Source organism: Eschrichtius robustus, chromosome 1 (assembly GCF_028021215.1).
Source record: "Eschrichtius robustus isolate mEscRob2 chromosome 1, mEscRob2.pri, whole genome shotgun sequence".
NCBI classification, from domain to species: Eukaryota; Metazoa; Chordata; class Mammalia; order Artiodactyla; family Eschrichtiidae; genus Eschrichtius; species Eschrichtius robustus.
Window position 1 is genome coordinate 62083954 of NC_090824.1, and position 13181 is coordinate 62097134.

The 13181-nt window shown below is 38.7% G+C and overlaps 1 protein-coding gene across 2 annotated transcripts in view; it reads left to right on the forward strand.

Annotated features, from left to right (window-relative positions):
• The window catches only part of SLC25A21 (solute carrier family 25 member 21), a 514375-nt gene that overhangs the window by 452687 nt on the left and 48507 nt on the right, over window positions 1-13181 (forward strand). For both annotated transcript variants that reach the window (XM_068533042.1, XM_068532966.1), the window contains 2 exons: window positions 4344-4403; window positions 8065-8172. In XM_068533042.1, the coding sequence (XP_068389143.1) occupies window positions 4344-4403; window positions 8065-8172 (168 nt within the window). The remainder of the gene's footprint in view (window positions 1-4343; window positions 4404-8064; window positions 8173-13181) is intronic.

Here is a 13181-nt window from a genome sequence, read left to right on the forward strand (position 1 = left end):
AAAAAAAAAGGTTATGAAGAACCTAGGGGCAGGACAGGGATAAAGATGCAGACGTAGAGAATGGACTTGAGGACACAGGGAAGGGGAAGGGGAAGCTGGGATGAAGTGAGAGAGTGGCATGGACTTATATATACTACCAAATGTAAACTAGATAGCTAGTGGGAAGCAGCCACATAGCACAGGGAGATCAGCTCAGTGCTTTGTGACCACCTATAGGTGTGGGATAGGACGGGTGGGAAGGAGACGCAAGAGGGAGGGGATATGGGGATATATGTATACGTATAACTGATTCACTTTGTTATAAAGCAGAAACTAACACACCATTGTAAAGCAATTATACTCCAATAAAGATGTTTAAAAAAAAAATTGTAATGCAAAAAAAAAAAAAAAATGCACAGGGTATTGAGAGGGGTACCTAGAAGGGGTTTGCCTCTGTATTGGAGAGTAGTTAGCCCTAGTCTGAGCAATGCTCAGGTCCCACTTGATAAAAGTAGACCCAACTGGATCAAACTTTTTCCACGTAATTTAACTGCCTCCCAGAATAGACGATCTGGGAGGTCAGCTTAGTGATCAGACTGCTTAGTGAGCGTGGATGAAAGCAAAGGGGAAAGTGCCGTCCGGAGGGTTGGGTCGCCCAGGCAAACTGTACCCATCTCTCCTTCCGAAGCACAACTTGACACTTCTCCAGGGACCACATGGCCTGTCCCTGAGGTCCAGCCCCTCTTCCTGGGATAAATCCAACCAGACTACCAATTTCAAGGTTCCACTTTATAGGTTATATATAACATATTAATTTGGATTCAAGATTTTATATTCAAGGTTCCCAAAGCCTTGACTGACTACGAATGTTTTCAAAACTCTTTAGTCACACATTTGCATGACTCTGGGTAGGTAACATTATTACACGTTGACCCTCCTAATTTCATCCTTAGAGTGTAACCTCATGTCTTATGTGATAGGGTACCTTTATCACATCTCTGCACTAACTAATGTTGTGGATGAGAAATATTAAGAAATATCATGAAGGCAGTGAAAGAGTAGTGCTGTATAGAAAGGAATTAAAGTAACAACTAATCTACTAGTTCTTAAGAATATAGTTGTAGTATAATGTCTTCTAAGCTTTGCACATGGGAGGCATCCAGTAAATATTTGTTGAATGAATGAATATTTTTATTTAATATTGGTTTCAAACTATAATGACATTATGTTATTTACTATTATTGCAAATCCATTTTAAAAGATTTTAATATTTCCTTTCTTGAGATACTATTTTATTTTATATTCAGTAAATTAGACTTTGGTTGCAAAGGTAGAAATTAAAACAAGATTTTTTATTTTTAGTTTGAAGCACTATTTGCTTATTAGAATATGTAATATATATTATTCACTACTTTTCTTTAATATTTGTTTATTTATTTGGTTGCGCTGGGTGTTAGTTGCAGCAGGCGGGCTCCTTAGTTGCACCTCACGGGCTCCTCAGTTGTGGCATGCGAACTCCTAGTTGTGGCATGCGTGTGGGATCTAGCTCCCGGACCAGGGATCGAACCCAGGCCCCCTGCACTGGGACCGCGGAGTCTTATCCACTGCGCCACCAGGGGAGTCCCTGTTCATTACTTTTGAATTTAATACATTAACAACTTATCTCTGATCTGTGAGGCTTCTTTATTCCCAGGAACCTGAATCACTTCATCCTAGCCATTCACCAGAATCTTCCAGCCAGACTGCTGATGAGTACCAACCAGCTGGTGGTAGTTTTTTTTAAACAGTTTTAGAGATGGGGAAATGAAAAGCCTAGAATTGCCCCAAAGTGTAGACTTGGAATTGCCTGTGAGAATTGCTTGGAGTGACAGGTCAAGTCTATGTCCCCACACTTCTCCTCTGAGATCTCAGTTTGTTCCTTAATTCTTTGTCATGACAGAAAGTCAGAAGGAAAAATAAATGCATCCTCACACTGGAAGGGAACAAGGTAGTGAGGCATTCTGTGAGGTCCATCATCTCCCAGAACTTTCCCGAACCCACATAGACCCCTTAGAGCAGTGTTTCCAAAGTATGGGTCATGACCTGTGAGTCCTGAAATCAATTTTATGGGTCACTAGATGTAGTGGTTCACCAGAAAATTTTTTGATGAAATAGAGTAGAAACAGAATGCAATACGCATAGTGAAGAGCTAAACATTGTTTTACAGCAATGTTTTGTTTCAGTTATAAATATGAGTGTGTACTACATGTGCATGTGCACCTGTGCTGGGTAAATAGATTATGGTAAATATGGTAAATAATAGAATGTGGTCAGAAAAGTTTGAAATCTTCTGCCTTAAGGGACTCAGCTTCCAGGGTCAGGGAAGGCAAGAAGACCTCAGCAGAAAGAAAACTGTAGCACAGAGAACCTCTTCCCAAACCACTAAAAATCATGGCTCAGCAGTGAGCAGTACAGTGTAGTGGTTAAGAGCATACCCCGGTTTTGGAGTTAGACTTAGGGAGAAATCTCACTCCTTCCATTCACTAGCTGCAGGACAAGTATCTACAAGTGGGAATCATGGTTGTACTCTAACCTGTTACCTGGTGATGTTGTATGGATTAAATGCAGTAGCACATCCAAAGGCCTTAGCATGTTTCCTAGACCACAGCGGGCTCTCATGAATGATAGATGTAAATAAGGGATCTATGGTTCCTTTAGTATCCAAAGTGAAGAAAGGAAATGGAAACTGAGATTTTCTGAAAGTCTCCTATGTGCCAGGCATGTCAAGAAATCTTACTCAAGTTCTCTTATTTAAGGACTACTCTAGAAGTTTTGTGTTCTTGAGTGTTAGAAAGGTCAAGCTATGCTTCCATAGCTAAGTCAGGATTCAAACCTAGGACTGCTTGTGTCAAATTCCACGCAGGGTGATTATCAAAGAATAGTTACCATGATGACCATGAAAAGGAGGAAAAAATAAATTATTTTTTTAAACCCAAGATCGCAACCCTTTTCCTTTTAATCGTTTCTAGTGCATCTCTCATCAAACCTGTTGTGGCTCCTGGTGGTATTATTTGAACACTAGGATAGTTTCAGGGTTATCACCATCCACTGGAATGTTAGACCACGAAGGCAGGGGTTTCTCTTTGTTTACTGCTGCATCCCCAGTGCGTAGAACCAAGGAATATTTGTTGAATGAGTGAATGAATGAATTCCTGTTCTACAGAAATCTACATCCATAGTTGATCTAAAGGAACATAGCACAAAAATAGTTCCTGAGTCTTTAAGAGAATCAATCTATCTGGTGATGCAATGACTCTGGAACTGCCCAAAGACTCATGAGAGCCATGTTTACATGGAACTACCTCTTTCTAACAACAGAATATTATTTGGCTCTCAAGTCTATATTTATTTCTTGCCCCATAGTACTGGGTTATAAAGTAATAGAGTTGAAGACATATAAGACCATAAAATACCCAGGCCATTTCTGAGGTCTTGAGAATCAGACCCCAGCAGGACCTAAGAGTGTGTTTTATCAGTGATGTTGGTAGCTTCCTAACAAGAGTACCCCAGGAGCAAACCATCATGTTCAAGCAGATCGTTGTCCAAAATGTATAATATAGAAAGAGAGGAGAAAACTTTATTTGGAACATATTATACAAAGTGATTGATTAGATTTGCCTCCTTAAAAATCCATTTACAGAGAAAATTATATTAAACATCATCTACTGAAGGAACCAACAAAATCTTCATCATCATCAGATTTTTAAGGGAGGAATAAGCAGCTCTCTTTCTTCACTGAGGTTGAAGACAGTCTTACTTTCAGGCAGGGGATGGACTAGATGTCCTTGTTGGGTCCTTCCCTAGTTTATCATGGCATCTCCATCATCATTGAGTGTTTAGAAATCCCATGGAACAGTAGAGATACACAGCAGTAGAAATGCGAGTTAAAGCTGAGAAGTGGATGTCTTTTACAAGGGTTAAAAAATTGGGCATTCACTGGGCAAGCAGGCCATAGAGAAAACATAGGAGACCAGAGATTTCAGGTCTCCATGCCTATAATTTTGAATCACTGCCATAAAAAAGGAGTCTATTGATGTCTGGGGAAACTGAAAATGGTCATGGTAAATGGAAGCTGTATGGTTCATTTACTGCTATAAAGGATTCCATCAGCTCTTCTGTAGGTTATTATAGCTGCATTTGAAAATGTGAATGTTCAAGTAAGATTCAATAGCAACTACCCAAGACTGGATTAAAAACTGTGTTTGATGGTTTATCATTTTTTAGAATGCTGGTGAATATAATGACTTACTAAAGAAATCTGAGTCAATTAAGAGGTTTGTTGCAGGAAATTGTTATAAATCTCTGGGTTTGGTTTTGTTTCACAGTTTTTCACCTTTGAGCAGTACAAGAAATTGCTAGGCTGTGTGTCACTGTCACCAGCATTGGTAAGTGAGAGTATTTATTATACTTAAGCGTGTGTGTTATTTCATACAGCAAAATCTGGAAACAAAAACCCTTTTGATTCCCCAAGCTCAGCTACTAAAATATGAATTCGAGTTATTCAATGTTCAGCTACTTGTTGAAAGCCATCTTCCTAATAACTCACAATTTGGCTATTTTATAGCTCCCAGTGATGAATTTATGATAATAATGATATGTGTGGAAAGGCCCATATGAGATATGGTCAAGAATATAAAGAGTACATTTGTCAAAGACTCTTTTGAAGCCAAAACATGCATATGTTTACATACATACTGCACATATCCATTTATGTGAAAGTCACTGTACCTAAAATTATCTCCTAACAGGTCACTTTTCCAGCTTTTGCTCAAGCTGTATTAAGTATAGGACTTCAGGTCACTCTGTGGTCAGATGCAGGCTGAGGGGCCTTTTATAGTTGGGGAGAATAGTGATCTTACAATGACACATCTCAACTATTACATGAAAGACATTTTGGTGATTTGAACATTGGCCGATGCCACTCCTTTCCTTCTTCGTGATTCCGCTGCTTTTCACAAAACAAGTTAAATTATATTGACCAAATAGGTTCTATCAATATGCGTGCAGCGAGAGCCCCAGAGAGAGCCAATGCACTAATTTCTCCCCCGAACCTGCAAAGCAAAACAAAACAAAACTAAACTAAATCTGCAGTGGCCCTCCAATTGGCAATGTGCCTTCCAACCTCCAGGAAAATCCACCAGTTTACCTGCTGGAATGCACCTTAGAACTCAGCCAGAGGGGCAGAGTTCTGAGCTTCAACTCCTTCATTACTTTATTTCTAAAGATTCATTAAGGAGAAGTAGCTGCTATTTAAAAAATCATACATACTCCCTTTCTAGGAAGGATCCAATTAAGAAACCTAATAGTGTCGCTTTGTTTTGTGACAAAGAAACCTCTGGTCCAGCCTCCTGCTTAAACAAGGGGGCTGTGAATCAGCCTCTCATGGAAGGGGAAGTGGTAGCATGAGTCCTGAAATTAGCTGAGATTGTTTTTTAATTCCTCAGTGTCTTCCCTGACTGTCTCCCTTTACTTTGAAAACATCTTGTTAAAGAGAGGATTAAAAACTTCCTAGCAAAGGACAGTAAAATACCGTTTCCAGAGGGCCGTGGCTGATCCTGTGTCGAGCATTGGTACCATGTGAGAGACTGCACTTCTGTCTTGAGAATTCAAGCAGAAAAGCATTTGGCTACTTCAGCTCCTCTCACCGAATTCATGCAAACTGTATACAGTTTTTCTCTTTTCTTGAACTCATTTATTACCGTTTCTTTTTGATACAGCTAGACACTTAAACAGCCATTAAATGTCCCCTGGTGCTCTCACATGAAAAGCCTGGGAGGCTGGGAACCCAACAGTTACCACTGGTCTCTAGAACAATCTGAGTAACATGACCTGCTGATAGCTGATCAATTCTTTTGACAAGGGACTGCTGAACACTAGTTCTGACAGCAAATGTAGCTGAGTTTTATAGAGGAACAAAAAAGTGAATTACTTGGAAGATTGCATATAGTAATAAAAACCTGGACATCTGGATTTTAGCTTTTTCAGTCAGAAGAGTTTGGGACTAGCACTTTTTTTTTTTTTTTTCTGCCTTTGGATTCCATGATGGAAGTCTGAGGTAAATCAATAAAATATTTTGTCTGTTACCCTATACAAATATGTTTAAAATTGTAATAAAGGGGCATGAAAGGAAAACATCATTAGTTATTCCCTCTCTCCTAGAATCTGTATCCATTCCCATTCTTCCTCGTGGTGCAACTGTAACAATGGTTTTGTACAGCACTTTACAAAAGGCTTTCACACATTATTTTGACCCTCATAATAACCTTATTAAATCAAAGATTAGATATTGTTGTCTCCATTTTACAGATGCGAAAACAGTGGCTTATAAAAGATTCAGTGATTTTCTTTTTCATGGAAAGGCATTTTATTTTAAATATAGCAGTGTGTACATGTCAATCCCAAACTCCCAATCTATCCCCCGCCCCTAACCTTCCCCCCGCATAACCATAAATTCGTTCTCTAAGTCTGTGAGTCTGTTTCTGTTTTGTAAATAAGGTCATTTGTATCATTTATTTAAGATTCCGTGTGTAAGTGATATCAAATGATTTTTGTCTTTCTCTGTCCGACTTACTTCACTTAGTATGATCATCTCCATGTCCATCCATGTTGCTGCAAATGACATTATTTCATTCTTTTTAATGTCTGAGTAATATTCCATTGAATATATGTACCACATCTTCTTTAAAAAGACTCAGTGATTTAAACACAGAGCTGCAGCTAACACACACGGCGTTTTTGTGTGAATTATGAAAAGGTGCCCCTTTCTCCTGACTGATGCCTTTCTGGCTTGGCAAGTAGGGTGCAGGCTGATTTCAGCCTCCACACGCACCTTTGTGCCCAGACTACTGTACATGGCGTCTCTGGTCACACAGCCAATAAAGTGGCAAAACCAGAACCTAAACCCAGACCTCCTGGCTCTGGATCCTGCCCTGGTTCCACCTTGCCTCCCCTTCTAAGGTTATAGAACATTCCTTTCTCCCTTTTCTCTTTTAGTCTCCTACTTTGAAGAAATTAGAGACTCCGGATAAGAGCTTCTCTTCTTTACTCTTCATTGACTTTTTTTCTTCTCCTAGTTGTATACAGTATTACCTCTTCCCCTGGAATTAGAGCTTCAGCACCCAAGAATTATTTTTTCCAGCATCTGTTTTGAAGGTTTGAGGCTTTGTTTCATTTTGTTTTCCTGCTGTGTGTATTTGTGTGTGTGTGTGTGTGTGTTTTAATAGTTGTGGTTATTTTTGATACAAAGTTTCTGAAAATCCTTTAAGCATTCTACTCAGTGGAAAATTCTAGAAAGTTGTTCTTTCCTACTGCAGAAGTTCTTAACAGATAACAGATAAGAACCTGATACACAGCCACCTTTTGATAAATGTTCTAGATTTTATCTGAGCCCTTCAAGACAACCTATTTATCTCTGACCTCAACTTTTATTCCTCAGCTTCTAGGTCTAGAAGAATAGGGCAATTATCAGTTTAAAAAGACAGATAAAGGATTAATTTTAAACTGTTTTTTTTTTGTTTCTTAATTTCCTAGAATAATGACTCTAAGAATATGGCTAGACATTTAAATGTTTTTGGCTATACTGCTTGGTTACCTGAAATTTAGCTTTTTATAAGCATTTTATTTGTGGTTCTCCTCCTTGAATTTCTTATATGCTCAATAAATGTATTTAAGTACATGTTCAAAAATGAAGCTCTCCTTTTATGAGTCAAACTCTCTTTTAGTTGTTACATGTGCAGATGTTTTAGTATCCACCTTAAATAAGTAAAACAACCTTTCTTTTCATTAAAGGACAAAGTCATTGTTGATGGGGCTTTGACATTTTATTTTGAATTGTTAGGATGTGGTTTGTGGCTTCTGTAATTTCTTCTTCATGAATTGTCAGCATCTAATCAAGATCTAAAGCTGTTTAGTAATGGTATATGGTGCATTTATGTGAGTTTCTCCATTTTCATTATAACATTCAGCTGCATAGTGTAATGAATAGGATGTTTAACCCCATACACATGATGACTTGTTTTAAAATATTGATTGACTTAATTTTTCTAGACCTTTGCCATTGCTGGATTGGGATCTGGACTAACAGAAGCCATTGTGGTCAACCCTTTTGAGGTAGTAAAAGTTGGCTTGCAAGCCAATCGGAACAAATTTACAGAGGTAATCATTTAATGTTTTCCTGTTGTTGATGGAATGTAAAAATTATTTTTCAGAATATAACGTCAAATTATGAACCCAGCCCATAGCCACTTGTTAAAGCCATAGTAACTTATTGTTAAGGAAGTAGCATAAGAAAAAGTAAAATTTCTTCCACAAGGAAAGCGTTAACAAAAATGCACTAAAGTCTGATGGACACCGTAAAGCAACCATACTCCAATAAAAATTAATTTTAAAAAAGTCTAATGGACAAACACATGTTTAGACATTTTTATTTTAGAGTTGTAATATAATCTATAATGACTTGTTTGGAAATGTGTTCTGTACTTTTGGCAGAACTTCTATTTCACATTTTACTAGAATAGACTATAGCAAAAACCACTAGGGTGATAATATGGCTGTGCTTTTAAAAAAAAAATTATGAAGTCATTTGTAAAATTACCTCACGCTTTTCCCGACTCCACACACTGCCCTCCCCCAAAGATTCTGATAATCTGTCAAGCTTGTCTTTTGGTTAAATCTGAATGAGCATATTACTAAACCTGTGTAGACGTCACCACTTGGACAATGATGGGTCTTGACATTTAGTCACTGGTACATGATGTTCCATGAAGACAGCTTGCCTTGGTTTGTGCTGCCTTCACTTCCTTGAAGTTGCCGAATAATTCCCTTTAAACCACCAAGTCCAACCGTTCTTGTTTTATTCTTTTGGGTACCAAGCCCAAGGTAGGGAAAAGATAAGGGGATTGGCAGTCCAGGTCCTTTCTTAGCATTTGAATTTACTTCCACAACTGGGTAGCACATGGTATAAATTGGTTTGGAGTATCTGCTAACCTGAATTTCTCCATAGAAAAGTTCCCCTGCCTACTACTTAAGCATCTGCTAATGGGTGGAGACCCCCCTCACTCCCACCCCACTTCCTGCCTGCTGCTACTGCCTGAGAGCTCCCTGGCAGCTTCTTGAGCAGGGGTGTGGGAACGGAGAGGGGGCCCCTACTCACCTGTACCTGCCAAGAGCTGCGGAGGACAGGGTTGGGCTGCTACAGCAGATGGTATCTACTCAGAGGATGTCAATCTTAATTAAGGTAGATTTTTTTGTTTTAAGTTTCAAAAGATTGTCTTAATTACAGAGATATATAGCACTTCAGAAAAGGTTGAAAATTCCTGTATTGCCCTAGCCTCTGTTTCTGTTTTGCTTTTTCTCTATTCTTCCTTGAATGATGGGAAAAGATGGCAAGGACCAGGAAGAAATAAAAAGAAACACTTTTCAAATGTCCTATCAATATGGAGCATTAAAGACAGCCCCCATGGAATCTGCTCAAGGAAAATTTGGCTGGGAGAATTACCAGCTAGAAGAAAACTTGGGGCTCCCCATTCAGTGTCCCATTTTTACCCATTGGGAAGCTTGTCTCGGGGCAGCAAGGTGTTAGCAAAAGAATACACAGGCCTTCAAACTGCAGTCCTTTATCAAGACAGCATGTGAGCAGAGGAACACACATGGGACAGAGCACCAAGAAGCACTCACAGGAATGAAAATAACGAAGTATCACAGCACCCCTGCTCATGCCTAATGTGCTTTTTCTCTCCTCTGCCCTCAGGGAGGTTCTACACTGAGGCCATGTAAGAGCTGCTAATGTTTTGCACATGCTGAGGCCTTGCTAGAACATGGTAAACACCCTTCCAGCCCAACACAAGAATGCTACATGTGCACGTGCTCCTAGTTCATTGACACGAGTGTGGTCTGTGTAAATTGTTTATGTATATACGGCCATTTTTTTAAGTGGGGGAGGATGGGGAACTTGTTTGAGGTCGTTTCTTTTGCAGAGTCCACTGAACTGGATTCGTTGTCAGATATTTACTTAGACAAAATAAAATCTATTAGGCACCCTATAAAATATTTGTCATATTACTTCAACTAGTCAGAACTTGATAAAACAGGGATCACATAGGTCACACACGTCAGCATTTTGTTTCCAGCAACTATCAGGATTCAGTAGCTGATCAGAGGTGACACTTTATTGGTCAAAGGTGCCGATATTGATCAAATTGAAAAGAAGTTAGTGCATAGTCAGTCACCCAACATAAGGTCATGGGACTATGCCTATTACAAAAAAATCTGAGTGAAAGGAATGACATGATTGATAAGAATAGCAAATTTCAAACTGACAAAGGATTAATCTCCAAAATATACAAGCAGCTCATGCAGCTCAATATCAAAAAAACAAACAACCCAATCCAAAAATGGGCAGAAGACCTAAATACACATTTCTCCAAAGCCATACAGATTGCCAACAAACACATGAAAGGATGCTCAACATCACTAATCATTAGAGAAATGCAAATCAAAACTACAATGAGGTATCACCTCACACCAGTCAGAATGGCCATCATCAAAAAATCTACAAACAATAAATGCTGGAGAGGGTGTGGAGAAAAGGGAACCCTCTTGCGCTGTTGGTGGGAATGTAAATTGATGAAGCCACTATGGAGAACAGTATGGAGGTTCCTCAAAAAACTAAAATTAGAACTACCATATGACCCAGCAATCCCACTACTGGGCGTATACCCTGAAAATACCCTGAAAAATAATTCAAAAAGAGTCATGTGCCACAATATTCATTGCAGCTCTATTTACAGTAGCCAGGACATGGAAGCAACCTAAGTGTCCATCAGCAGATGAATGGATAAAGAAGATGTGGCACATATATACAATGGAGTATTACTCAGCCATAAAAAGAAATGAAATTGAGTTATTTTTAGTGAGGTGGATGGACCTAGAGACTGTCGTACAGAGTGAAGTAAGTCAAAAAGAGAAAAACACATACCGTATGCTAACACATATATATGGAATCTAAAAAAAAAAAAAAAGGTTCTGAAGAACCTAGGGGCAGGACAGGAATAAAGACGCAGACATAGAGAATGGACTTGAGGACACAGGGAGGGGTAAGGGTAAGCTGGGACGAAGTGAGAGAGTGGCATGGACATATATACACTACCAAACGTAAAATAGCTAGCTAGTAGGAAGCAGCTGCGTAGCACAGGGAGATCAGGTTTGTGACCACCTAGAGGGGTGGGATAGGGAGGGTGGGAGGGAGATGCAAGAGGGAGGCAATATGGGGATATATGTATATGTATAGCTGATTCACTTTGTTATAAAGCAGAAACTAACACACCACTGTAAAGCAATTATACTCCAATAAAGATGTTTTAAAAAAAAAAGAATAGCAAATTTCAGATCTAGACATTTAAAAATACCTACCAGTCATTTTGGGCAAGAGCAGCTGTTTCCTCTGTCTTTTGTCAAGGACTCATTAACTCCAAAGCCTTCATCTATTGACTAGCACGTCCTTTTATCCAACAAGGGATACCCTTTTGTTAATCTGTACCTGTGTTGAATTAATCTAAAAAAATGTTAGGTGTGCTCACTTCAGCATTTGTGTGGCAAAGAATAATTATTACTTTCTTCACTCTGAGGCTTTGTAGGTTGTCAAGAACTATGGGGGGGGGGGTGGCGGGGAGAGGAAGAGGAAGAGAAAGGGAGGAAGAAAGGAATTTATTTATTTTTTTTGTTTTAGGAATTAATTTAATGCCTAAAGCATGCAAAGATTATGCTTCCTTTTTTAAGAAAAAAAGTTTTAATTCTGGTATAAAGTTTTAATTATGTATAGATAATGCATATTTATGTTAGGAGACACCAAAAAAACTATATATTTCTGTATGTACATATAAGTGTACAGATGTACTAAAAATGGTCTAGACTCTCAAGCAGTGCTGTCCAAAAATAGAAATATAACATGTGCCACCTATATGTAAAAAGGTAAAAAGATACATGAAATTAAATTATATATTATTTAACCCAGTATATCCAAAATATTATCATTTCAAAATGTAATCAATATACAAATTATATGAGATATTTTACACTCTTTTTTCATACTGGATATTCAAATCTAGTGTGTATTTTACGCTTACAAGCACGTTCCAGTTTAAACTAGGACATTTCAAGCGCTCGGTAGCCTCATGTGGATGGTGATGTCCTTAGAAGACAGTGCAGGTCTGTAGGAATTCATACAAACTTCTCACTGTGGCTGCCTCTGGAAAGGAGACAGGAAGGAGGAGAGGAAGATAAGAGTTTAAGGGAAGAGCTTGGTGCATTTGAATGTTTAACATGAGAATGTATCCAGTATTATCTGTGAACATTTACATTAGAAGGTAACACTCGCTCACTGTAGAACATTTAGAAAATACAGAACCGTATAAAGAAAAGTAAGTAATCCAAAAGAAATGTTCTAATGGCTCTGCCGGGTCAAACCCACTTCAGGGAGAATCTTTTCAGCTAATTCAGGTGGGAATGACTTGCTGACCCATCTTAGGACTCAACCTTGCGTAATTCCGGTTCTAGTACTTCATTTATAGTAGCAGGAACGCCCGTTTTTTCCTGCTCTATAATTTCTTAAAGAGTTTAAACCTTATGTGCAAATTATCGAAGAACATATATAAACAAAGCTGTCTAGAACAGAAAGGTAATTGGTTTGGGGAGCAAAAACCCATAAGGGTTTGCGGAGAGATGTACCCATCAAGCTCTTTACCATTTCCTAACAGTATGGCCTTGAACAAGTTACTTGCAGTTCCCTCTGTGGTAAAATGATGGTGATCAGTCCAACTACGTTACAACAAGGTATTTCTATAAGGAGATAGAAACACAAGCCCCGCAGGGCCATCTAAGTTACTGACTTTGTGACAGCCCCCTGCTTCCTAGTCTGACCATAGCCCAGTTTCCTCTTTTGTTAGGGAAAAATAATAGTAATGGCCACATCAAATGGTGTAATAGGGTTAGTTGAGACATGCATATAAAGCTGTCAATACAGTCTGTCATGTAGTGGTGGTTTAATAAGTGTTAGTAGTTATTATTACGACCTGCTTTTTATGAGAATTTAAATGTGATAGTATACCCAAACGTCTTAACACAGAGCCTGGTACATGATAGGCACTCAACCAATGGTAACTATTTCT